Consider the following 26,677-nt stretch of genomic DNA (forward strand, 5'->3'; position numbering starts at 1 on the left):
CCACCCCGGGTGGCGCCGGAACCTGGCTCGAGGCCGCCGCGTCTGGGTCCAGGGCGCCTGCGCGCCTCCCGGTGCGCCCGGAGGACGCGCGGCGGGCGGCGCTCCGGGCCCGGACCAGGATGGGACGGTGGCCCGACAGCGCGGCCTTGGCTCGGAAGGGGACAGAAAAGGAGGGGAGGGCCTGGCGGTCCCCCTCGGGCTCCCCACACCCGGAGCCTCGGAGGGCGCCGGCGGCCGGGCCCAGGCCCACGGCGGGAGCCTGGTCTCCCTGGCAGCAGCAGGTACGGCGCCCTGCGGACTCCTGTTTTGACGGAACCCAGAAGAGGTGTAGGAGAAAGAGGCACTGGCCCGGAATGCCTCACAGGGGTCACAAAAACACGTCAACAACATTTTAGGCACCCTGACACTTGAACTACACCTCCAGTCCCTTGGCTTACTTTTCACTTAAAAGTATCTGGCTTTTGCCCAGACTGCCAGCGGCTGGTCCTACCACCTCTGCCTTCAGGGCAGGATGGTGCTTGATACCCCTGTCTCTACTGCCCAAGTACCAGCCACCTCACCTGAATCAAAATGAATGACAACTATCAACAAGGAACAAACCAGAATTGCAAATGATGATTCCCCCAGTTTGTCCTACTCTGTACCTCTATTTTTTTTTTTTTTTTTTTTTTTTTGCCAGTCCTGGGGCTTGGACTCAGGGCCTGAGCACTGTGCCTGGCTTCTTTTTGCTCAAGGCTAGCACTCTGCCACTTGAGCCACAATGTCACTTCTGGCCATTTTCTGTTATATGTGGTGCTGGGGAATCGAACCCAGGGCTTCATGTATAGGAGGCAAGCACTCTTGCCACTAGAGCATATTCCCAGCCCTGTACCTCTATTCTTAACCCAGGTCCCAGCCCAGGAAAGGTCATTTATAAAAACAGGCAATTAGGCTGGGGGCTCCTGCATGAAGCCAGTGGGACAGGAAGGTCTTACCTCCAATTAACCACGTGGAAGTGGAACTGTGGCTCAAAGTGGTAGAGTGCTAGCCTTGAGAAAAAGAACTCAGGGACAGTAGCTAAACAGTAAAAATATGTGATATCTCCAGTCAGAAGCTAACAATTCCTGAATGTAAAAACTGAATTACTGCCACCAGTACCCCAGTGCACACCAGGAGGAATTGTGAAATAAACTGGACAGAAATATATGCCTTGGGGCTGGTCTGGTGTGCTGGCTGCTTCTCTGAAGAGGCCCCAGGATGGCACACTCCCAGGCCTGTCCAAGAATAGAAATGAAAGGCTAACACATCTTTTGTGTTTTTTTTTGAAACTAAATACATTTTAATAGAAAACAAAATACAAAATAACTCTTTCAGAAAACAGAAATGTCCAATCCTTTTCCCACACATTGGAACTTGTTTTGTCCTCAGAGCACATTTGATATGCATGTGTGTGCATGATTCATTCACAACCTGTTCATCAGACAGGTACTGCAGTGCAGAGTGGGAGCAAATGATCACAGGAGAAAAAGATGTGGAAAGCCACACTTCTGAATAAAGTCATTTAGAAACTCAACATTTCCTAAAGCTATCTGTGATTAATTCCAAATTATTTTATTCTTTAGCATTATCTCTTTTTGGTGCCAGGGATGAACCACAGCCTCATGCATGCTAGGCAAGCGCTGTACCACTGAGCTACATCCCAGCCCATCATAATTTTTTCTTCAGGGGAGAGAATTGACAAGATGTGCAGCTATGCAAACAATCTTTCCCACCACCACTGCAACTGCCCAATTCCAACTCACCCACCGACTTCTAGAAACATGTCATCTGGCAGGAGTATCCCCAAGACCTCCCTTTCTCCTGATACACAGGGCCACCAAATTATCTGAATTCCCTGAACCTCAAAATTCCAAGTATCATTGCCAGTGCCAGGAGTCAAACCTGAAAGGTAAGAGAAGGTCCTGTCCTCTCTGCCAGTGCTAGGTTTCCTCTTCTCTATAATATAGTAACAATGATAAAAAAAAATCCTATTTACCTTGTCATATGGAAACGGAAACAATTTGCCAAGATCATGCCTTCTTTTTCTATTTGCTGTCCCCACTTCCTTCCCCGAGGGAAGCAGTGACACCTCCCCTCAGTGGCTCCAGGGAGCCCTGTGCAGCTGCCCCAGCCAAACCCACTGGGGAGAAGATGAGAAAGTGCTGCGCACAGGAGGGCAGGCAGGTTCTCTGAGAACCTGCAACTGACTTCTAGCTCTCACCCAGAGTCTAAATGTCACCCGCCCCATCGTCCTGGGACACTTGGCTGTGTGCAAGAGCTGAGCAGTGGTGCCCAGGAGGAGGGGAAGGGTTGGTTCTCCCACCATCAGGGATCCAGTCTCAGCACATTCAGGACTGTGGCCAGAGGTCTCTCTCCTAGCCCTGCCAGCCCACAACCACCAAGATACAGAATATCAATGTTCTTGATTTTCTTGTGTGATTCCAGTCACCAGAAGTAGGTTGCAGGCCATGAACTGCACACTCAGGACATTGCTCATCTGCCCTGTGTACACACCCACAAGCTCGCTAGAGGAGCCATCAGCGGGGGCACTGCAGCAGGTGTTCCTGATGTCCCAGACACGTACAGAGTTGTCCATGGAGGCAGAGGCGACCAGGCCGCTGTCTGGGCTGAAGGCCAGGCTGGTGATGCTGTCCGTGTGGCCTCTCAATTCTTTAAAAAGGGTCCCAGAGGCTAGGTCCCACAGCTTCAACCGCTGGTCCTCACCTGCAGAGGCTAAATACTTACCATTGGGGGAAAAGGCAAGGGAGAGCACAGGGCCACGGTGTCCTGTGAAGAGCCGCACTGAGTTCCCCTGCTGGGCACTCCACAGCCGGACAGTCTTGTCAGTTGAGCCTGTGGCTAAGTAGTTTGAGTTAGGGTGGAATTTGACACAGTCCACATCTGCCAGGTGCCCTGCATATATCCTCAGCGGGTACGTCCGATCAAAGGACCACAGCCTGGCGGTTCGGTCATGGGAGCCGCTGGCGAAGTACAGGCTGTATGGGCTTATGTCCAGGTCCCACACAGGGTAGGCGTGTCCTTGGTACAGCACAGTGTTGGTGAAACTACCGAGGTCCCAATATCTGATGGACATGTCTTCAGAGCAAGATAGCAACCCAGAGCTGTCTGCGAGGAACCGTGTGCTGTACACTGGTCCACAATGACCCCGCAGTATCTTCATCTCTGTGCCCACGCTATCATCCTCATCCTCCTAGACATAACACATAAAAGAAGTGATTTAGCAAGCACAGGGAAAATGTGTCTACAACAGGGTAAGACTGTTCATCAAATGATGGCTGTCTGGCCCTTTGAGGTCAGTCTAGAGATAAAGCAGAAAGCAAGCTCTTTATAACCTAAAACTTGCTGTCCTTGAATGTGCTTTGCAGCAACATCATTTCAAAGACACACACACACCGTCCATTTTAAATTCTGGCTATAAATGTGTGTAAATCCTGATTCCCAGATTGAGGATAACATGTCAAATCTGAGTGAAGGCAGCCCAAGGGAACTACTGTTGTATACTTTGATGGGTATCATTTGAAAAGAACTACTCCAGTTTCTAGATTACTCTCTATGATACTGTCTTTTGTATGGTGCTGTCTTTGTAAGCCTTTGTTGCTTCCGGTTCTTATGACATGAAAAGAAGTCCGGAGCCAGGCATGGTGTCGCACATCTCTAATTCTAGCACTTGGGAGGCTAAGGCAGGAGGATTTAGAATTTGAGGTCAGCTTGGGCTACATAATGAGACTTTGACTCAAAAACAAGGATTGGGGTATAGGTCAGTGATGGAATGCTTCACTAACACTACAAGTCTAGGTTCAAATGTAAGGACTGGAAAAAAAAAAAAAACCTGGCCAGGTTCATGACTCCCATGATGGGGCTAATGATGAGGGCATAGGTAAGGCCACAGGATATCCCTCCACTTCATCACCAGCCACAAACTGCTCGTAACTCAGAAGAAATGAAGCTGGAAGTCCCAAAAGTTTCTCCAAAGTAACAAAATAAGGTATATAGATGTAGACCTGCTTTAACAGTGCAAGTGACTCATGAGATTGCCACTAATGGTACTTGGGAACAGAGCACACATCCACAGCCTGCCCACAAGAACACTGCTGCTTGCTTTAACTCCACTTCCCTTACAACTACAGTGGTACCCATCCTGGAGTTCTATCTGTGATAGGTTTTACTTGAACCCAGAGTAAGGCAAAGACTCACAGGCCACATGGCTTGTGGCCTATGGCTTTCCTCTAGTAGAGGTGGGGACCTTGTTTCTGCCACAGGCCATTTGGACATTTGTAACATCATTTGCAGGTCATACAAAAATCATAGAATATGTGGGACACACCTGGATCAGAAAGAGGAAGTCAACTAGCTGGCCCTGCCTGTTTCTCAGTCCTGGGGCCACGTGTGGCTAAGATGGTTCCTGATGATGATTGGTCCCCGGCTCTTCCGCTCTTACGGACAGCTCATGCCGCCCCTTATCTGACTGGCTCTGTGCCTTATAAGTTAGATGTGTTCCCCTCAATAAACGAGATCTTGCACTGACTTGACTCCCAGACACGTCTGATTGTCCTCTGGTGAGGGAGGGCTGGCTGCGGGCGGTCTGTTGACCCTCTCTTTTCTTGGCTCATCTGGTGGGGGTGTGCTTTCCCCATCACTCCCACAGGTCAGGAGAGCGGAGGGGGGGGGAGGGTGCGGCTAAAAACCCGGACAAGAATATACCTGTCTGTCTGTCCCATCATGTGCCAAATGCCCCCCCACCTTGGCGCTACATACAGGAAAAGGGCACCTTTTATTTCACTTGGGAAATTACTAAAGTACAAAGAGCTCCAGGGTGCACACATTTGAGGGCACCAAATAAATGCTGGTATCTGTGAATTCTCACAATGGCTATTCACTGCCCCCATTAGCAATACATAAGCATCTGGAACTCAGGGCTCCACTAAGCACTAAACCTTCCAGAGATTACAGTAATTCTTTGAAATCTCATACAACTCACTGCTCTGCTCTCAGGAAGCTTATATTAGGGCCGTGAGAGAGGGAGAGTGGTCCTAGGTGAATTACACAAAGGTCTCTGGTAGTGCACTGTGGACTGGAAGGCATGGCACTGTCTGAGGGTGAATGATTTCCACGTGGAACTGGCAGCTGCGGAAGCAAGCCTTCAGTCCTGGGGGCATCTGCCTGGAAATGGAGTGGATGTACCCTAACTCCAGCCAGCTGGGCCCAGGCCAGAACAGTGCCCAGTAGACTGCAGAAACCAAGAAATGGAGACACTAGACCTTCTGCTCCTGCTGGTTGTCACTGCTGGATCCCTGCCATGACTACAGCCTAAAATAAACAAGTTGTGTTTGTTAGCATGGCTCAACCCAGTCTCACAGGAGCCTTAGCACCATTCTGAAGCCACTACACATAGCCCCAACCTAGGGATCCTGGCTCCTGTCTCTCCTATGGACAGTTCTGCCCCGCAGAAACTAAGCACAAGGTCCAAACGTGAAACTTCGATTTGTGAAGTATAGTCATATAATAAACTCCACTATGCAACTATGGAACATACATAAAAATTTAAAGATTAAGTATAAACCTAACTTCAGAGATCGCTGTACAGCCCTTTGTAGTATGGTTTGCTGAGTCACCAATGTTTTGGCTGTGTGCTCCATTCTAAGACATCTCAGCACCCTGACTTTCACAGCACCCCCGGCACCAGACAAACTTCTGGGTCTGACTTTAGTTTTGAGCACCTCTTCAGAACTATCAGGAAGTGAGGATACCTTTGGGTAGGCTTTCAAAACACAGTGAAGTCGCTGATAAACATGTAAGAGATGACAGCCAACTTGAATTAAGACTAGAAAATGTGACTGCTAGCCAGTGTGTGTTGACACATATTTCTCCATCAGATTTCTAAGACTTAGAACAAAGACATGTATGTGCTAGATTTCACAATTGGCAATACTGCTTGCATGCTGAGAAAAAATTGTCCATATTGGATTAAAAAAATACACTAAGGGCTACTGGTCATGTACACGTGTTGGAATACCTGCCTAGCAATCGTGAAGCCTGGAGTTCAAACACTTGCAGTGCAGAACAGAAATGATAATAAAACCATTAAAACAAACTTGACAATTCTAAATTAAATGGCATACATAGTTCACATTATTGGCCAGAGATAGCACTGACTTCTATGAATTTCACATATGAATTATGGAAATGACAGGGCTGAAACCATGGATTTTATTTCTCAAAATTACAGCACAGCAGACTGTGGAAGTCCCAGGCCCTTTCAGGCTGTAAGGCAAGCACTCTACCACTGAGCTGCATCCTCAGCTCTGCTTTTCTTTAAACAGAGACAGAATTCACATACTATAAAGTTCCAAATTTAAGTATACAACCCAGTACACAGAGCTGTAACCATCACCACTGTCTAACCCCACACCTATCAGCAGCCACTCTTGATTTCCTGTACATAGATCCTGGCAACCCCACATCTGCCATGGGTGAGTCTCACCCAGATGTTTCCCAGGAATAAAATGAGGCAACACCGTGGCCTCTTTTATTTCTGGATCTTTCCAGTGGCAAAGAATTTTCATGGTTGATGTATGTGCCAGCATTCCAATCCTTTTTACAGCTGAATAATATTCTGCTGTTAGGAGAGATCATACTTTGTTTATTCATCTACTGGTAAACAGTTAGGCTATTTCTACTGGTAGTGCTATGAATATTAGTATACAATTTTTTGGTACAGACTCATGCTTTTAATTCCTTCTCCCTGCCACCCTTTGCCTATTTTGGGACTCAAATGCATGGTCTCAAGCTCTCTCTGGGCTTCCTGCTCACAGCTGGTAATCTACCACTTGAGAGCCACACCTCACTCAGGCTTTTTCCTTTTGATGCTGTTCCTGGAGTTTGAACCCAGGGCCTGGGTGCTGTCCCTGAGCTTTGTGTTCAAGGCTAGCACTCCACCACCAGAGCCACAGTTTTTTGATACGTAATTGGAAACAGAGTCTCACAGACTTCTGTGCATGGTTTGGCTTTGAACCATATCCTTAGATCTCACCCACTTGAGTAGCTGGGTTTATAGGTGTGAGCCACTAATGTCTGACTCAATCCAGCTTTCTTGAGAAGTAATTAGGAGATAAGAGTTTCAGGGACTTTTCATTTTAGATTCAAATTGTGATACTCAGATCTCAGCCTCCTGAGTAGCCTAGACTACAGGCATGAGCCAATAATAATGAAATTTAATTCTCATAAATAATTATTGCTTTGAAGGACTAGAAAAGAGATTGCAAACTAAGGGAGGGTGTGTGTGTGTGTGTGTGTGTACACATGTGTATGTGCCAGTACTCAGGGTTTAACTCAAGGGCCTCTCACTCTTGCTCAGGTCTTTTGCTCATGGCTGATACTTTGTCCACTTCTTTGATACAGTCCCATGGGCCTTTCTTGCTTCCTATAATCTCTGCAATCCCAGTGGCTTCAATGTTTTTTATTTTTGCCAGTCCTGGGGCTTGAACTCAGGGCCTGAGCACTGTCCCTGGCTTCTTTTTTAATTGTCAAAGTGATGTACAGAGGGGTTACAGTTTCACTCATAAGGCAGTGCATACATTTCTTATCCAACTTGTTACCTCCTGCCTCAATGTCCCTGGCTTCTTTTTGCTCAAGGCTAGCACTCTACCACTTGAGCCACAGTGCCACTTATGGCTTTTTCTATATATGTGGTTCTGAGGAATGGAACCCAGGGCTTCATGTATATGAGGCAAGTACTGTACCATTATACCATATTCCCAGCCCTCAATATTTATTTTTAATCCTTGCATTAAAAGTCTTGATTTTGGTTATAAATACTTAAAAAAAAAAGTCCAAACTCTTACTGGATTAACTACCTGAGCTAATATAAAACATTGCTTCCTTCCAAAATGATCCTTGTCAGAAAACTGCTAAAAGTGCAGATGCCCCAAGCAGGAAACCCTCAGCAACAGTGCTGAAGTCAGAATGTTTGTTTGTTCTTTGTGAGGCAGAGGCCAGAGTCTGCAGTATTTCAATACAGGTATGAATAAACCAGAGGAAAGTGACAGCCTTTCCGTGCTACCACCTTCTGCTCAGGCCCAAGAAAGATTTCCTATTTCCTTCCAACCCAGCAATTAGGTTCTGTTTCCACTGTTTCTTTTCCTACTGCTGTGACTCCAGCTCATGCTACCAAAATTTTGAGACAGAGACAGCATATCACTTTCTGCCTCACTCCTCAGCTCTAGTCAAATTTAATTTCTTCACTCTCGAGTCCCTCACACTACTTAAATCTGAGTCTTTACACTTCCTTTGAAACCCAAGATTCCTTTACATTAATGCTCTAAGTAATCTCCAAGTCTGAATTATGAGGTTAGTAGAAAAAGGTGTTTTTAAAAAATTAACAAGGGCAATATCCCTCAATGGTACCCGAAGCAACAGCTACAATAATGGTCTCCAGTACAGTCTGAACAAATTCAGAGAAGAGCAAGAGTAAATATTTTGGAGGGTTTCTTTAGAAACCTAGAAGTCAGAGCTGTGCACGGGAATCTAGGCTACTCACATAAGAACCCTCACTATACTGCCTCAGTTGCCAAACCAAAGTTCAAAGGCCACATAACTCAGAACAAGAAAGATCAGATTATGGCTCTCAGGTATCTACAAACTCCCTGAGATCCTCATTGGCTTCAATCTCCCTACAGTGATTTTCACTCTAGTGCATTTACATGCACAGCTACCTGAATTTCAGTGGAGAAAGGACAAAAATGTATTGGACTCAGCCTTTGTGGCTGCATAGGACACATCCATCAGGAAACCTGTCTCCTTCAGCCTGTGTTCTGCAGTGATGATTCTGGTAAATGACACCTGGGTAAGCTGCTTACCCTTTCCACGCCCACCTCAACCCCATGTGGTATTCCCCAAAGCACACCACCTCCACTCTGCATGCACGTGTGTGCACACTTGGATATGAACACAAGAATCTTGCCCCTGTTGGTGGGTGCCCTATCATTTGAGCTCCTTTTGTCACTGTGTGTGTGTGTACACACGTGCGTGCGTGCGTGCACACCTATGTTAAGGCTTGAACCAACCATGGAGGCTGTCCCTAAGCTCTTTTGCTCAAAGCTAATGTTCTACCACTTGAGCAACAGGCCCATCTTTTGGTGTTTAATTGGAGATAAGAGCCCTCCAGACTTTCTTGCCCAGGCTGGCTTTGAACTGTGATTCTCAGATCAAAGCCTCCTGAGTAGTGAGGATTAAAGGTGTGTGACATCAGTGACTGGCTTGCCCTCCTCCCTTTTTTGGTGCCAGTCCTGGGGCTATTTTGAACTGAGGGCCTGGGTGCTCTGAGCTTTTCTGCTCAAGTTTAGTGCTCTACCCCTTGAGCCAGAACTCCACTTCTGGCCTTTCTGATGGTTAACTGGAGCCCCATCTGGCTTTGAAGGGCAATCCTCAGATCTCAGCCTTCAAAGTAACTAGGATTGCAGATGTAATCTGTGCACATGGAACAAGAGGATGGCAGTGGCCTCAGATGGTACTGGCCTCGATGGCACTGGCCTCAGATGGCCAATCCCAGAGTCCTAACTGCTGATGTGGCTATGAAACCATAGGCTTTCTTCAGTGAAGACACTACTTACTAGTTTAAGTGCAGACAGTGATCCAGAAGTCCTGCTTATGACTGCTGCACTTGTACAGTGCACATACATCAGTGTACCACATGAGCTGGTACACAAACACAAACCTGACCTAAACAAAGTCAACATCAGATGGAGGTCTTTTAATGAGGCTCCACAATGGAACCTGCTTTCCCAAAAGCAGTAAATACTGACTGCTGTGAAGAACAGTTTTACCACCCAGTTAGGTAGCAGTAGGACTCAACAGCTGACCTGTGTACAGTACTTGCATGTGGAGGAAGATATGGATGTGCATTCTCCACGAGGCCTGTCAGGAGTGGGAAGACAAAGTAGAACCTTACCTCTTCCTCCAGAGTGTCACAGGCCAGGCGGATACGGGAGGTGTCTACACGGTGGGGCTCTGACTTCAATTTCTTGGACTGCAAGCTCCATAGCTTGATGCAGGAGCTGTCAAAACCAGCTGCAAGCAGCTTGCTATCAGGAGAGATTTCTGCTGTATTCAGCAGCTGTTCTGTGTTATAGAAGGCATAGAAGCAGATGGTAGTGAGAGAGGGAGGCCCATCCTTGACACGCTTGATGCTCTCCTGTAAGACCTCCAAGGCAGCCTCGTTCTGCAGAATAGGGCTGGGCACCTCTGGGGGCTCCAGGCCACTGCTCTCGTTGCGGGAGGAGCTGCCACTGGCATAGAGCTGGTAGTCTGTCCTCTTGGCAGGCTGCACATCCAGGTGAATGTGCACAGTGAGGACTTTGCACAGGGCAGTGTTGTTGTCACTCTGGAGGTAGCGGATCAGGTAGTTGTAGCTGTCTTCTTGGAGACGGACCACGTACTTGTTGTCTAGGAATGCTCGGAGCTTGAAGTTGGACAGGATGTCCTGGAAGGTCTGCGTGGTCTGCAGCTGCTCGATAACATCCTTCTGGCTTGCGTTCTGCAGGAACATCCCATGGAAGCGGCTGTAGAAGCTTTCAATGGTGCTCTTTGGGCCGCTCTGGACCAGGTTGAAATGGAGGTAGACAAAGAGGGGGTAGAGGAGAGGCATCACTTCATGGCTGTGCTGGGAGTCAGAATCTGCAATGAGAAAAAAGGCTGACATTCAGCCGACCTATGAAACACAGGTGCCCTCCTGGGAGCTCCATCCCCTAACTCCTTCTGGTCAGGACCCTTTTCTGTAAACTCATCAAAATACCAGCTCTCAAGGAATTCTGCAGGATAGAGGAAGGAGAAGAACATATTCTGAGGTCCAGTCCAAGGGGGTAGAGGACCCTGCAAGAGCTTAGCGGCTCCCCAATATGTGAGCAGTTCTCAAATCAGAAACCCCACACTTCTGATGGCCCTTAGACATGCTCTCAGGAGATTGTGAACTCCTTGCAGTAACTTTCTAACTTGATTATGACTTTAAAAGCAATAAAGAGTATATTCAAAATGATATGGATATCACACTTAACAAGGAAGTTTGACTAGAGATCTTAGCCTGTAAAATCAGAGCATATACATGGGTTCACTGACATCAGCTGTCCATGCTGGTATGCCCTAGTGAGATGACAATGTTCATCTCAAGTTGTCTTGCTAGTGTTCTCATTCTTTTTTTTTTTTCTTTTTTGCCAGTCCTGGGCCTTGGACTCAGGGCCTGAGCACTGTCCCTGGCTTCTCTTTGCTCAAGGCTAGCACTCTGTCACTTGAGCCACAGCGCCACTTCTGGCTGTTTTCTACATATGTGGTGCTGAGGAATCGAACCCAGGGCTTCATGTATATGAGCCAACACTCTTGCCACTAGGCCATTTTCCCAATCCCCTCTCATTCTGACTTGGTGTTAAAAGCAAAACATTTCTCTTTTGCAGTGGCAAGTTACAAATTAGACATTTTCTGGGTCATTAAGAGACATTTAGGGCTGGGAATATGGCCTAGTGGCAGTGGGGGACTGAGGACTTTCAGTTCTTGGTCAGCTTGCACAAACCAGGGCTGGTAGTGTAGTTCAAATGTCATGCTAGACAAGTGCAGGGCCTTTGGTTCAATTCCTAACATTGCAAAAAGGATAAAAAGATTCTACTAATATGAGACTTTAATGCCACAGAATTGTGTAACAATGAATGTTTAATAACGGCCAGCTGTAACTGTCATAGGTTAGCAGGAAGAGATACACATAGCAGAGAAGTAATTATGCCAGTGAGGACAGGAACAGGCCCCAAGGTAGTTCCAACAATGGGAGTGGGTAGCAAGGTGGGACACTAGCACCAGCTGATGCTGAGCCAGGGCCAGCAGCTGCTTGGCCACTCAGCAGTCAGCACCAGTCCACTGCATGACCCCAATGCCACCTACACCTGTTGGCAGTGGCTGGTTAGCTCTACTAAAACTCAAGGGTTTTGTCCTCTTGCATGTCACTGCTTTTGTGGTTTTGATTTTTGTTTATAATGAGTTTGAGGGTTTTTTTTTGGGGGGGGGTACAGAAATACCAAGGCTATTTAGTGTAATGTTTGTACTTAAATAAATTAAAACTTTAAACCAGCTTTCACATTCTGAATTTCTTTTTTTTTGTGGTTGTGGGACTTAAACTCTAGGCCTGGGCATTGTCCCTGAGCTGTTCAGCTCAATGCTAAAGCTCTACTACTTACTTGAGCTACAACACTACTTCCAGTTTTCTGGTGGTTAACTGGAGATAAGATGCTCACAGCCTTTCCTGCTCGGGCTGGCTTTGAACCATGGTCCATAGATCTCAGCCTTCAAGTAGCTAGGATCACAGGCATGAGACACCAGCATCCAGCTTGGAATTTTTTATTTATTTTTTTAAACCACAAGAAGAAATTAATGCAGGACTCAGGAACACAGAAGTGGAGAACCTAGACTTTTCTTTCTTGGGATAATGAGGTTTGAACTTAGACTGCAGTTGAAAAACCACTCACTTCAATCTGTAATAACAAAACATTCCAATCAGTCTCCAGCTGCACTTCAGTGATTAAAAACTACAAACCCCCCATAAAGCACTGGGTCACCTCAGCACCATCCAATGGCACAGACCATGCCAGGACGAGCATGTCTCCTGTTCTAACAGGACACATGGTGCTGTTGCACAGTACCTGGCATCTTCACCAGACCATGTGAGTACAACTATGTCAGTAGAATTCATGGTAACATCACCTGGGTACATACAGGCTGCATCAACTCAGAGCAGGCTGTGAGGACTCTGCCATGAAAGCAAGAGAACACTTTTATGGAATGACAAATGTAATTATGTCAAAAATCTGCTAATTGGGCGGGGAATGTGGTCTAGTGGTAGAGTGCTTACCTAGCATGCATGAAGCCCTGGGTTCAACTCCTTAGTATCACATGAACAGAAAAAGCCAGAAGTGGCGCTGTGGCTCAAGGGGTAGAGTGCTAGCCTTGAGTGAAAAGAAGCCAGGGACAGTGCGCAGGTCCTACATCTAAGCCCCAGGACTGGCAAAAGAAAAAAAAAAAGAAAACTAGATTTGACACTCACTAATGCCTAGTAACTCTAAATACTTTGAAGGCAGAGGAAGATTTCCATTTCTTTCAGGTGTTCTGTGTACAAAGAGATTCAGTAAAACATCCTCATTAGTAACCAGAATCAACATGTTTCTCTTAATGTGACTGCCAGCTTTGTGATTAGTTATCACAGAACCAAAAAAGGTGATCTGGTTTTCCAAATGGTTTCTTTACCTAGTTTGAGAGGAAAGTGGGATCCCAGAGAGGTTCCAAGAATCATTTTTTTTCATGTGATTCATTTTCAAAACCAGAGTGAGTTAGGAGAGATGTTTGGAATGCACTCTGCTGATTGTGTGTCACCCATGAACTGGTCTAAACAACTCTCTGAATTCCTTCATCTCCTGTCTTGTACTTTGGGAAATGAAGGGCCAAGACCACATAGTCTTGTTATCAGAGATTCCAGTGTACATTTCAAACCACTGCATTTAGTTTTCCTTAATTCAATGCAGGTCACAAACTCACTACGCTGACAGCCACGGAAAAGCAGTTAATCAACACCCAGAGACCTCTTCTCATTTCTTTTCCCTTTTTTTGCTAGTCCTGGGGCTTGAACTCAATGCCTGAGCACTGTCCCTGGTTTCTTTTTGCTCAAGGATAGTACTCTACCATTTGAGCCACAGCACCACTTCTGGTTTTTTCTGTATATGTGGCGCTGAGGAATCAAACCCAGGGCTTCATGTATGCTAGGCCACATTCCCACATTCCCTCTCATCTCATTTTTGTATACTTCAACCTCGTGATTTAATTCTCAGGAATTCCAAGTTTGGATGCATGCAATACCTCTGACTCCCTCTTACCTAACATAATGTAGGTTCCAAGTGACATCTGCATTGTTCTATTTCTTTAAAAAAAAAACAAACAACCTCCTGTGCCAAGGACTTACCCGTGAGAAAACTCCGCAATCGTCCAAACTGTATTTCATATTGCTGGGGTTCTGCCTGACATGGGGCTGCAGATACCACATTGGCACAACCAGATTCTGACTGGACTGAGGAAAAAAGACAGAAGAAAAAAGGTGATTAATATCTAGAAAGTGGCAGTATGGAAGGTTTGTAGCACCAATGGCATCTGACCCTCCTAGGCAGTGGGGGTCCTGATTAACTGGGGGAAGATTGATAACACCTGTGTCTCCCATCTCTCCTGACACTCCATAAAATGTAGACAAAGAATAGAAAAGCAGAAAGCACAGGACAGAGGACAGTGTGTTCTTGAGATTTATCTGGAAATATCTGGCCTGTGTCTTGACATGTTTCAATGTGTAGCATGGACCAGCCCAGGCAGAAAAGCCCAAAAGACTCCTCCTTCAATTGACCAGCAAAAATCCTGAACTAGAGGTGTAGCTCAAGTGGTAGAATACCAGCTATGAGCAGAAAAAGCCTAGTGAGAATATAAGGCTGTAAGTTCAAGCCCTGGTATTGGGAAAAAAAAAATCACTTTCCCCCCATCTGTTTTACAAACAAGAAACACTTCTCCCAGGTCTTTTGTGTAATGGTGTGAACGCGTGTGGTGGCTCATCACCCATGACACCCTATACGGAGTTTCTTAAAACAAGTGTCATGGGCTAGGAATGTGGCTCAATGGTAGGGTGTCTGCCTAGCATACATGAAGCCCTGGGTTTGATTCCTCAGCACCACACACAGAAAAGGCCAGAAGTGCCTCTGTGACTCAAGTGGTAGAGCATTAGCCTTGAGCAAAAGAAGCTCAGGGACAGTGCCTAGGTCCTGAGTTCAAGCCCCAGGACTGGCAAAAAAAACAAAAACAAAAAAACCCTACAAACCAAAAAAACAGTGCTGTTTGGTCTTTTGACCTCAGCAGGCCATAATTCCCAGAGAATAAAAATAGTCTTCTGGGAGCTGAGTGGAGAATAAAGGCTGGAGTGTCAACATTCAGCATGAGAATGTGCACTTAACTTCCATTCTGTGAGCTTATGCTTCATACAAAGAAGATTCAAATTCTCTCATCCTTTTTGTAGGGGGCAAAAGGACAGTGGGGGAAAGCCACTTTCATAGTGAGTAAACAGAACCCGAACACAGCCAGATACTGGAATATGGATAAAGGAATGGCAACACACACAGTAGGGCTGAGAGACCACACAAGTGTATAGAAAGGAAACAAAAGAAATAAGTGCACTTCATCAGGATTCAGGTAAAGGAGAACCTGCAATCTGCTGGAAGGCCAAACAGGAGAGAATGGGTTTGCTCTGCTCCCTCCTCAGCCATGAATCCTACAGCTTCATACGTTATCTTCTCCTCTCCTTCCACTGCCCCCTCCTGACCTCACCTCTCACTGGACTGTGCTTTTACCTGGCCTGATTCCAAACTGAGGGTCTCGGTGCCATTTCATAACCTGAACAACCCTCCTTCAACCTGACACTGGATAAGTAAACTCTGCATGGTTTCTTTTGTACTCAGCTCATTCCTTCTATCATTTTCAGGGGATGGAAGAGGAGAGGGAGGAGGAGGAAGAGGAAGAGGAAAAAGAAGAGGAAGAGGAGGTGGCAATGAACCACTAGAGTGAAGAAGGGCTGCAGCTGACCAATGCCACTAGGACAGAGGGTTGGAACAAGTAGAAACAGTAGTGGAAGAGTGGAAGTACAGGAAAAAAAAAAAAAGAAGGATCCAGTATGAGCATGTAAGAGGGGGAGCCAGGGCAGGATCCTGAAAACACTAATTTCAACCCCATCCAAAATTAATGTATTTTATTATCGTGGCATGGCACAAGAATATCACATCACATAAAAACATGAACTCATAAAGCACTTTAGGAATAATTACTTGCTACTGCAGTTGGAGGCACAATTAGGTTTCCTATAGAATCTGATTTCCAAACAATAACAAGAGAAATTTAAAAAACTGCTGAGCTGGGTGCAATAGGTCACAAGTTATCCTAGTATTTGGGAGGCTAAGGCAGGGGGAAGATCAGAGGTTTAGGGCATTCTGGGCAACATAGTGAGATCTTGTCTTAAAAAATAAAACAACAACAAAAACATCAGGCTGCAAGGGCTAGGGATATGGCCTAGTGGCAAGAGTGCTTGCTTTGTATACATGAAGCCCTGGGTTCGATTCCTTAGCACCACATATATAGAAAACGGCCAGAGGTGGGGCTATGGCTCAAGTGGCAGAGTGCTAGCCTTGAGCAAAAAGAAGCCAGGGGCAGTGCTCAGGCCCTGAGTACAAGGCCCAGGACTGGCAAAAAAAAAAAAAAAAAAAAAAAAAAAAAAAAAAAGGTCAGGCTGCATGTGCAATGCCAGTATTTCCAATCAACTGATCACAAAGTACACATTCAGCCACAGGTGAGGCTCCATGCCAGCAGAGGGGCCCTGTCCTGATGCTGGGCCAGGGGTCTTGTTGAATAAGAGTTGTATATGCCATCACACACAGAATAATCTAGACCTTCTAAGGAAGGAATTATGACTCTAGCCTGAGGCCACAGGAGACTTGGAAATGGCAGTGAGCACAGCTTTGAAGGACACAGCTGAGGACCAGTGTGTCTGAGGGCTAGCAGCTCCTGGCCCTAATATCCACATGAAGCCTGTTACCTGTGAGGTTGGCAGCCATCTCCTCAGCAGTCTGTGAGAGGCGCAGACCTTGCTTCAGGGGACCGTCTGAGTCCACGTACTGCCGGCGTTTGAGGTAGCAGGACACTGCCACCTGGACTTGCTCCGTACGCACCCGTTTCATGACCTGCAGGAGGATTCAGAAGAACACTGTAAGCAGCAGAGGGGACATGTGAATCACAGGGTGAGACAAGTCACCAGCACTGACCAAAGTGCAAATTCAAGTTCCCCAATACCAGTGTGGCACTTTCATTATCTCTGTTTTCAGAGGCCATGACACTGTTTTCAGGGACAGGGGAATTCAGGGCTTTGCACTTGCTAAGCTCCATCCACAGGCCTTTTTGCTTTAGTTATTTTTTGGGGATAGGGTCTGGTACTTATGTCCAAACCAGCCTTGACTGTAATCTTCCTTACATTTCCCACATAGTTGGGATGACAACATACCCAGCTATTGATTTAGATGGGATCTTAAAAACTTTTTTGCCTGAGCTGGCTTGAGCTGTAACCCTTTTCATCTCAGCGCTCCAATAGGTAGGGGGACATAATCTATTCTGTTATCTAAGTATATACCAAACTTTTTTTCTTTTGCCTTTTTGCTATCAGTACTGGGTTTGAACAATGGTCCTCACAACTCTTTGCTTAGCTTTTTCACTTAAGGCTGGCATTCTTCTACTTGAGCTATACCTACCTCTGCTTTCATCATTCTGCTGGCTAATTGAAGATTAGTGTCTCTTAGATTTGTCTACCTGGGCTGGCTCTAATCCTCCCATCTTCAGGTCTCAGCCTCTTAAGTAGCTAGGATTATAGGCTTGAGCTACCAGTGTCTGGCTTCATGTTTATTTGTATCTAATTCTTACCTGTTCACAATTTCTTTTCATGTATGGTGTATAAGTGAGTAACCAAGCCCTCATTTTACTCAGCTCCTTACAAATGCCCTGTCCCGAACTTTGGCATAGATTTGGTTTCAGTGGTTTTAAGGCTTAGTGAATGAAATGCCTTGATGAGCTTTCCAATTTGTTATATATGAATACACCAGACCAAGGAGCCAGATCTCCTGCTGTGCTCACATGCCTGGCACCCATCAGCTAAAGCCACCTATCATGAGTGACTTGGGCAAAATAGCGAGAGGTAACATCAAATCTTCTTGCAAATTAGCTAGTCAGGTCTGACACATATTACCAAGGTTCCTAATTAGCACCTCCGATTTTCAGCACCTTAAGCACCAATAAATTTCAATCAATCAATAATAAAGTGAGTGTTCCAACTATTAAAAAAACAACAACAAACAAATGCCCTGTTCCCAGACCACCTGTAAATATTCTTCTTCTCAACTGAAGGCTACCTTTCAAGTCCCCCAAAAGCACACAAACAGAAAACAGAGAAGGGGCACACAAAAACACTGTACATTACAAATAAATGGTTAGGTGATCACAGCCATCATCTTAACTTAATGACACAGACATAACTATTTATGTATTTCTTTTCCAGGTTACCGGGAAGAATGCAAAATACTTGCCAGGAAGAGGGCACTAGTATAATGAGGCTGTGATTCAGCGACACAATGAAACATCATAAATTCCAAGCACTGAACTACTTTCTCACTATGAAATTTTCCTTTCTTCATGACAGTGCATTAGTTGTCTGGTGGTCATGTCCTATTTTCAGCTTCTTTTTCATTGCTAGCACAAGGTTCTGGTATGTAGAAAGTACTGTCCCTGTTCTCAGCATCACTCATCCATTACTGAGGATAAGACAATTGTTTCAGTGGTCAGGATGACTATTCTGTACCAGTCACTCGTGATTCTTTAACCTGGTTACTCAAGAATCCCCTGTCCCTGATATATGACTGTTAACAAAGGGAGACGGAGAGACAGTAGAGACCAAGTCTGTGAACACTGTATATGTGCTTGATACATTGTATATTGCATATGGGTCTACCTGACCTAGACAAAGGATGGAAAAACAGGTTGTAAGATATCACAAGAAATGTACACACTGCCCTACTATGTAACTTCACCCTCTTTGCACAACACCTTGTAAAAAAAATTTATGTTCAATTAATAATAAAAAATATATATATTAACAACAACAACAACAAAGAATCCCCTGTGAGAATACTCAGTAGCACATAAACAGAAAAAACTGGAAAGGGTACTGTGGCTCAAGTGGTAGAGTGTTAGCCTTGAGCACAAGATGCTCGGGACAGTGCCCAGACCCTGAGTTCAAGCCCCACAACCAGCAAAAAGAGAAAAAGAAAATCTACTTATTAGTTGACTTATGTAACTAAATCCTCTGTATGTAAACTTTATAACAACAAAAATTAAGTGAATAAATAAATCACTGAGTCAGCCAAACTGAAGACATCGGGCCTCATTTACAATCTGATGGATTCAACAGCCCTAAAAATGAATGAATAAACAAACAGAGTTCCTAAGGGAGATTAGAACCCTTCTACCTGCCATACGTGTTTAAAAAAAAAAAAAAGATTTCCCGTAATTTTCAATTCATACAAGGTACTTTAACCTTTAAAGGTAAAGATATCAAAAGCTTTCCCTTGCAATACTATAAATATTGGAAATTAAGATTCTAACCAAATAGTATTTGTCATTTCTCAACAGGTGTCTATTGTGCAGTTAACTTCAACAGTGTTGCCTACACAATCATCCAAAGTAACTGAAAGAAAGACCACAGGTGCTATGAGGAGGGGGGAGAGTATGGTAACCCCACCTTAACCACTCAGCTGGTGGTACAGGGTGTCAGAAAGGTGCCCCAGCCTACTATGCAAGCCAAGAACTACACAGTTCTGTGAAAAGCCAAAATACCACTACATCAGCCCTTCCCACCCCCTTAGCATGGTACCTCTGAGTAGGGTGCTAAGTCCAGATGAACCCAACATGAAATCCTAAAAGCTCTCCAAGGGCCTGTGACTGTTGGCTCTGTGTGTGTGTGTATAAAATATCTTTTCCTATCGTAAATGCATGCTATTTTAAGCCAGGTGCCAGTGGCTCATGCCAGTAATCCTAGATACTCAGGAGGCTGAGATCTGAAGATAGTGGCAGGAAAAGTCCAAGATTCCTATTTCCAACTAACCACAAAATGCCAGGAATGAAGCTGTGGCTCAAGTGGTAGAGTGTTAGCCTTGAGCAAAAGAGCTCAGAGGCAGTATCCCAAGTTCATGCCCCCTGGCCAGCACAAATTTTAATTAAAAAAATATGTTAAAGGCAGGGGATGTAGCTTTGTGTATGGAGCACTTGCCTAAGCAAGCATCAGGTAAGCCCTGGGTTCAATCCCAGCAATAGAGAATTAAAACAAACAAAAGAAAAACCAAAATGTTTAAAAACCCATTTTGCATTTTTGTTTAATGAGATATCATGACAAGTGCCTACTTTCTCTTCTTATATAGTCTGTCAACAAGTCATTCTAAGTCAAGTCTAAAAAAATTACTTTTGCATTACCATCATGATAAATACCCAATCAGGTTTATAAAAATATAAATCAAAGCTGAGGGGCTGGGAATATGGCCTAGTGGCAAGAATGCTTGCCTCGTATACATGAAGCCCTGTGTTCGATTCTTCAGCACCACATATATAGAAAAGACCAGAAGTGGCTGTGTGGCTCAAGTGGAAGAGCACTAGCCTTGAGCAAAAAGAAGCCAGGGACAGTGCTCAGGCCCTGAGTACAAGGCCCAGGACTGGCAAATAAATAAATAAATAAATAAATAAATAAAAATAAATAAATAAAAATCAAAGCTGAGAGATAAATGACCCAGAATAGTCAGTTTCAGTCATGCCTCACATAATTTCAAACTTATGCTGGCCTTTCCTAGTCAGTCCTTGCTTAGATGAACAGTAACATATACACTTGAACCAGATGCTGTCCTCTTAAAACAGCATGCCCATGACACCTTGAGCTGGGGCCGGAAACACAAGACCTGAAGTTTTGGTGCCAGTTGCAGGGAGCACATGGGACCGAAGAAAGACAGATGCTATCAGACACTGATTTTCTCCAGTATCAGCTGGAACCTTTAAAATGTTCCCACAAGTAGTTTCTGGTCAAACAGCCTTCCCTATAACATCACACCAGCCTCCCCAAAGACCTTCCTCAGACTCTTCATCTAGCTGGCTGGCCCTGCCCAACCTCAGCATGCTATTGAGCCACACCTGTGACTTCTCCACTCCGTCCTAGCCAATATCACTTCTCAGCACCTTCCCTCATGGTTCTGTGGCTGAATCAGGCACGGCTGCTGCTGAATACTCCTCCCTGAAATCTTTGCCTATGGTCCCTCCCCTTTGGAGCCTCTCTCCCGGCTCCCCAGCCTCTCGTTGCTCACATTCCTTGCATCATTATTCTCACACAAAACCCACAGTCTCCCATCATATCACTTTCTTGAGCTCCACAGGTTGACATTTCACCTGGACATGCAAACACTCAAAACAGGTGCTCACAACTCAATCTTCCCTTTGGCACCTCTGTCTTCTTGGTTTTCTTCCTCAGGTTCATGGTATGATTATCCACCATTAAAGCAAGAAACCCAATCATCATGATCTTAAAATTCTCTTCACTCTCCTGTACTTGGGGTGGGGGTGGGGGAGGCCTGGGGCTTGAACTCAGGGCCTTGAGGTTTGTTTTTTTCCTCAAGGCTAATGCTCTACGACTTGAGTCACAGCTTCAGTCCAGCTTGTGGACTTTTCTGCCTGGGCTGGTTTTGAACTTTGATGCTCAAATCTCAGCCCCCTGAGTAGCTAAGATTATAAGTAATGGGCCACCAGCACCTAGCATTCTCCTGGACTTCTAAGGCACCACCAACTCCTCTTGTAAATATGGGTTCTTTCTCAACTTAAAAAAAAAAAAAGGTGGTTAGTGCAACGGAATAATTCCTGCTTCCCCATCCTCCCTGCTGACAGTACAAACTGCTTCTCAACTGGATTACTTCAACACTCTCCTCAAATCACCCCTTCAAATGCAGCCAGATAAATGACAAAGCTGAGTAGTGCCCTAAGCCCTCTTCTCTCTAGAAAGCTGTCCACTCTCACCATAACTTTTCCCCTCAGGAGAACCCCCCCCAAAAAAAAATAAAAGAAAAAAAAGTGGGAGTCCCCTTGGGTGGTGGCTTTTTTCATCTTTGCCATCTAGTTTCTGCTTGGAATTCCTGATAGTTGGGCTTGTGAATGTTTTGAATTTCTATGAACCAAAAAAAGCCACAATACTTGATTCTAACTTTAATAATGTTTGCTGAACACAGACAAACCTCATTAACATGGCAGAGCAAGGCACCATCTGTATAAGGGACTGGTACACTGTTAACTATGGTTGAGCACACAAAAACTTTTATGCATTCTCATTTACCAGTGTACACAGAAGAAATAAAGGCTCTGATGGGTATAAGGGAACATGGGTCTTCCTATGTCTATCACTATTCTGAAATGAAATTTGAATGCAGCAAAGTGAGGTCTCCAAGATATGCTAACATTCCAACATGTGTGAGTGCATTTGTATTTTAGGGTGGGATGGTCTTCAGCAAGGATAGACATATCCTAGAATGGTCTGGTTTGGTTTAATAGCCATCAGCCACATATGGCTTCTAGGTAGTACAAATGAGGAACTGGGCTGGCAGCAATTTTAATTAATTGTAACTGCATGTGGCCAATGGTTACTGTACCATTTCTAAATTGTGATATTACTCTGTGAAATAAATGTATTAGGTAGCTTAAAAATGTCAACTCATGAAGGTTTGCATAATTCATCTGCTAATTACAAACGCTCCTCAAAAACAGAAGTATCCCAGGCTAGAGGCCTGGCAGGCCACCATCAAAACAAGCCCACAGAGGCATCTTTATCGTTGCCAAATACTGTAAGGTTAGCAAGATTAACACTTCAACATGTCTCATCAAAAGTATGCTACACACAAAAATATGAAGAGAAGTTTGTTATACTGTTCTCTAAACCCTGCTAGTACATAACATCTATGAAAGGGAATTTATTTCAACACAGAAAGGGAGCAGCAGATAATTTCTAGAAAGCATCCAACTAGAAGTTAGGCTCAAATTTAAGAAACCTTATTCTTGCAATAAGAAAAATTTTAGGGAGCTGGGAATATGGCCTAGTGGTAAAGTGCTTGCCTCTTATACATGAAGCCTTGGGTTCAATTCCTCAGCACCACATATATGGAAAAAAACTGGAAGTGGCGCTGTGGCTCAAGAGTTAAGAGTGCTAGCCTTAAGCAAAAAGAAGCCAGAGACAGTGTTCAGGCCGAGTCCACGCCCCAGGACTGGCAACAAAAACAAAACAAATTAACAAAAATTTTAGCCAATACATACACATATGCCCTTAAAACTGGAGAATATACATATATAGTTAATACAGCAAAATACTAATTCACAAACAATTTTGCTCCAATTATCTATACACAAGAGAAAACTTGACTTCTGTGATGAAGCCACTACCAACTGTCAATTTGCTTTCTGAAGCATTTCACCTTTACATCTACCAAGTGAGTCACAGAGCATATTTTGCTTATCTAGGGCACACATGGGGCTCTCACTGGAAGTCTCAGACTATACCATCTGAATACACACAAGCAGAGAGAACTGTTTTATGTATTGTTGATCACAATGGGGTGTGTGCAAGAGCTATCTGTAAAACCTGTTTCTAATGCCATCTATATTTGACTCGGTGAGGCACGATTCCAACAATCACTAAATCTTTCCTTGTTTTTTTTTTTTTTTTTTTTTTTTTTTTTTTGCCAGTCCTGGGGCTTGGACTCAGGGCCTGAGCACTGTCCCTGGCTTCTTCTTGCTCAAGGCTAGCACTCTGCCACTTGAGCCACAGCGCCACTTCTGGCCATTTTCTGTATATGTGGTGCTGGGGAATCGAACCTAGGGCCTCATGTATATGAGGCAAGCACTCTTGCCACTAGGCCATATCCCCAGCCCCCCTTTTTTTTTTTGTTTATAACTGACTTGGTAGGATTGAACAAAACCGCCAAAACAGCATTGGCTGAGCTTGCTTCTGTTTGGTATATTTTTCCTTGGGAGAAGTGACTGAGAGTACTTGGCAGCATGTCCTCAACATGAGGTGACAGAGGGAGACTCCTGGGGGAGCCTTACCCCATAATCAGGTACAAACGACAGCAGAATGTCGTTTTTAGTAAAGAAGGTTACCTGCAATGATGTAGGGATTTCTTCATGATTTTCCCAAGTGCTAAGCTTCCAGATTCAGATTCAAATTCCATTACTGCTAAGCTGTTATTTTCCTTTGAAGTCACAGATAGACATAAAGCTGCCAGTGCAACTGGATAGCCTTCCCCACTTCACCAATGCCACTTAGGAGGAGGCATGGTTCCAAAAATCTCAACTACACCCCTGTGGCTCACCTTTAAAAACTTACTACCTTTACTAGCATGGAGGATAAAATTCCTCCATGTTAGCATTTTGAGTGCTTTGATCTTTGTTTACCTACCTCGCCAATCCTCAGTACTGTTTACTTTGGGGGGGAAGGTGTCCCATCAGCCTCTTCATCCCAGGGGCTTTGGTCTGTCCACTCCATTGGGTACAGGCACCTTCACCGTGTCATTCCAATCTGGCTTGGTTAAATCCTGATGCTTTACAGCCCTGCCCAGTCACCTCCCCTCCCACAAATTACCTGTGTTCCTGCTCCCCCATCCTCCACCTAACCAACACAGTGTCAACTACCACTAACACCTTAGGTCTTCAGAACCTGCACCACTGGTAGGTAAGACACTTAGCTGCTTCATGTAGGTTATATCTCCTTTATGCTCTTAAGTGGAAGTCGGAGGTAACATTACTCACATGGGAAAGCTGAGGTCAAAGGAGTCAGACAACTCCTCCAAAGTTATGTATTTCCAGGATGGGAACTCAGCCACTAGGCTTCAGGGTCTGAGTTTATATTCTCAACAGTACCCTGCAGACCCAACACTGGACCATGGGCTTCCTGGGGAAAAAAAGTGGTGGGTGTTCACCAGATACTTGTTGAAAAAGAGAACAGCAGCATCTGAGATGGTGATGGCTACATGGGAGAGAATGGTGAATTCTAGTAAAATCTACTGAATAATACTGGCCTAATACACATCCCCAAGAGCCCTTTCCAACTAAAACAATTCAGAAAAACAACAACACACGTTTTTCACAGATGTTAACAGACTAACTGCAGAAACAAAAAAATAAAGTCACCTAGTAGGCCCCAGGTATTCACAGGGATCAAAGAATATACAAACCTTATCGATGGAGGAAGATACACTAACCTAATTTATGGTTGATAAGCAAAAATGCCCAACCGCAGCCCGGAGCCTGTGGTTCATGCCTACAATCCTAACTATTCAGTAAGCTGAGATCTGAGGATCATGGTTCCAAGCCTGCCAGGACAGGAAAGTCCACGGGATTCTCATCTCCAATTCAATCTCCAATTCAATCACCGAAAGGCCAGAAGTAGAGCTGAGGTCCAAGTGTTAGAGTGCTAGCCTTATTGTGCAAAAAAACCCAAGGACGGTGTCCAGGCCCTGAGTTCATGCCCCTGGACCTGGGGGGAAAATAGAAAAGAAAAATGCTCAAGGCAGACTCGTCTTTTGACTTTTCTGGCTACTCATTTTTATGGCAGGAAGGACTTATGATTCATAATGAAAATTAGCACCTGATACCCGGAGCTCAGGCCTGAAATCCTAGCTACTCAGAAGGTTGAGATCTGAGGATCACAGTTTGAAGTTAACCCAGGCAGAAGTCTGTAATATTCTTATTTCCAATTATTCAGGAAAAAAAAAAAAAAGGTGAAGTGTGGCTCAATCCTTAAGGCGCTAGCCTTAAGCAGAAAAGGCCACTAGAGCAAGGGGGCCCTGAGTTCAAGCCCCAGTTTCGGCACCAAGAAAACAAAAAGTTAGCACACATTATAGTTAGCCCACAAGTTTAGGCTTATAATGAACCGAGAAAGCATTTCCCCCCCAAAGCAGTTACAACTGCTAGTGACACATTGTTTCCCAACATAAGGCAATTTTATACGCAGGTCTTTCTGGGTCCTCGGCAAGGGTCGTTTTAAGCTCTGCTCCCGTTTCCAGGAGCAGAGACTGAGACTCAGAAAGGTCCCACGGGAGGCTGGCTAGTGGTGGCCGTCCTGACCGGCGGTCTCCTGGCTCCACCAGGGCGCAGCCTCTCCCCTCCGACGGCGTCAGCGACTCCGCTCGGAGGGACGGCGGGGAGCCCAGGCCGGCTCGGCGGGGCCGCGCACGTGCGACCCCAGGGCGGAGGCGCGCCGCGCCGCGCCCGGCCGCCCCCGCCCGGCCCCGCCCTGCCCTGCCCTGCCCGGCGGGGTTCCCCGACGCGCGACGCTCCCCCTGCCGGCGGGTCCCGGCGGTGCGGGCGCGGCCGCCGGCCGGCGGACTCACCTCTCGGCGCCGGAACCACAACCGCCGGGAGGTCCGCGGGGCCGCGACTCACGGCTGGCCGCGCCGCGCGCGGTGCCGCAGCCCACTTCCGCCGAGTCGAGCGCCGCCGAGAGCGCGCCCCGCTTCCGCGCGAGCTCCCGGCCGGCGCCGCCACGTGCGGGTCGCCCCGGCCCACGGGAGGAAGGCCGGGCGTGTGCAGGTGCCCGAGCGGGAGGGAGCGGAGGGGCGGGCGGAGCGGCGCTCGGGGTCGCTGGCCGCCGAGGCCCCGCCCCTGCGTCCCTCCCTCCCCGCCCGCTCGCTCCGGCTCCCTCCGGCCCCCGCCCGCCCTCCCCGCCCGGCGGCTCTCCCCCTTCTCCACCCGCCCTCCCGCCCCGCCCGCCCGCCCGCGCTCACTGAACATCCCAGGCGGCTCCCGCGGCCTCGCCAACGCCACGGTACCCGCGTCTCCCGCCTCCGTCGCCTGCGGCCGGGCTTCGCTTCGTGGCCGACTAGCCGAGGCCCCGACCCCGGGACCCCGCGGCTCTGGGCGGCCGCCCCATGACGGCCTGAGGGAGCGGGCGCGCCGGGCTGGGCCGCCGACGCGCAACGCC

General features: G+C 46.1%; 2 protein-coding genes across 4 annotated transcripts in view; both read right to left on the reverse strand.

Moving 5' to 3' along the window:
* The window catches only part of Abcb10 (ATP binding cassette subfamily B member 10), a 33,844-nt gene extending 29,738 nt beyond the window's left edge, over positions 1-4,106 (reverse strand). Inside the window, exon 1 of the mRNA XM_048367841.1 lies at positions 4,095-4,106. The gene's annotated coding sequence lies outside the window, so the exon portion shown is untranslated. The remainder of the gene's footprint in view (positions 1-4,094) is intronic.
* Taf5l (TATA-box binding protein associated factor 5 like) lies at positions 1,129-26,637 on the reverse strand. 3 transcript variants are annotated; one of them, XM_048367844.1, is made up of 5 exons: positions 26,088-26,250; positions 16,679-16,823; positions 14,024-14,128; positions 9,986-10,710; positions 1,132-3,229 (listed from the first exon to the last, which is right to left on the reverse strand). In XM_048367844.1, the coding sequence occupies exons 2-5, from the start codon at positions 16,818-16,820 to the stop codon at positions 2,432-2,434; spliced, it is 1,770 nt and encodes a 589-aa protein (XP_048223801.1). In that variant the 5' UTR covers positions 16,821-16,823; positions 26,088-26,250; the 3' UTR covers positions 1,132-2,431. The 3 variants fall into 3 exon arrangements, with proteins under 3 accessions (XP_048223802.1, XP_048223801.1, XP_048223800.1); XM_048367843.1 differs by lacking the exon at positions 26,088-26,250 and adding an exon at positions 26,481-26,637 and having other exon boundaries at positions 1,134-3,229; XM_048367845.1 differs by lacking the exons at positions 16,679-16,823; positions 26,088-26,250 and having other exon boundaries at positions 1,129-3,229; positions 9,986-10,844.
* Positions 26,638-26,677: the final 40 nt, after the last annotated feature.

This window comes from Perognathus longimembris, chromosome 18, assembly GCF_023159225.1.
Source record: "Perognathus longimembris pacificus isolate PPM17 chromosome 18, ASM2315922v1, whole genome shotgun sequence".
Taxonomy (NCBI): domain Eukaryota; kingdom Metazoa; phylum Chordata; class Mammalia; order Rodentia; family Heteromyidae; genus Perognathus; species Perognathus longimembris.

Bases quoted from the DNA above. Each gene is read 5' to 3' on its own strand.
- Taf5l (XM_048367844.1), bottom strand. From the start codon at position 16,820: ATGAAACGGGTGCGTACGGAGCAAGTCCAGGTGGCAGTGTCCTGCTAC. The intron at 14,129-16,678 runs GTAACAGGCTTC...TTTTTTCCTCAG, and splicing joins GATGGCTGCCAACCTCACAG to TCCAGTCAGAATCTGGTTGT. The intron at 3,230-9,985 runs GTAAGGTTCTAC...TGTTATGTCTAG, and splicing joins GTGACACTCTGGAGGAAGAG to GAGGATGAGGATGATAGCGT.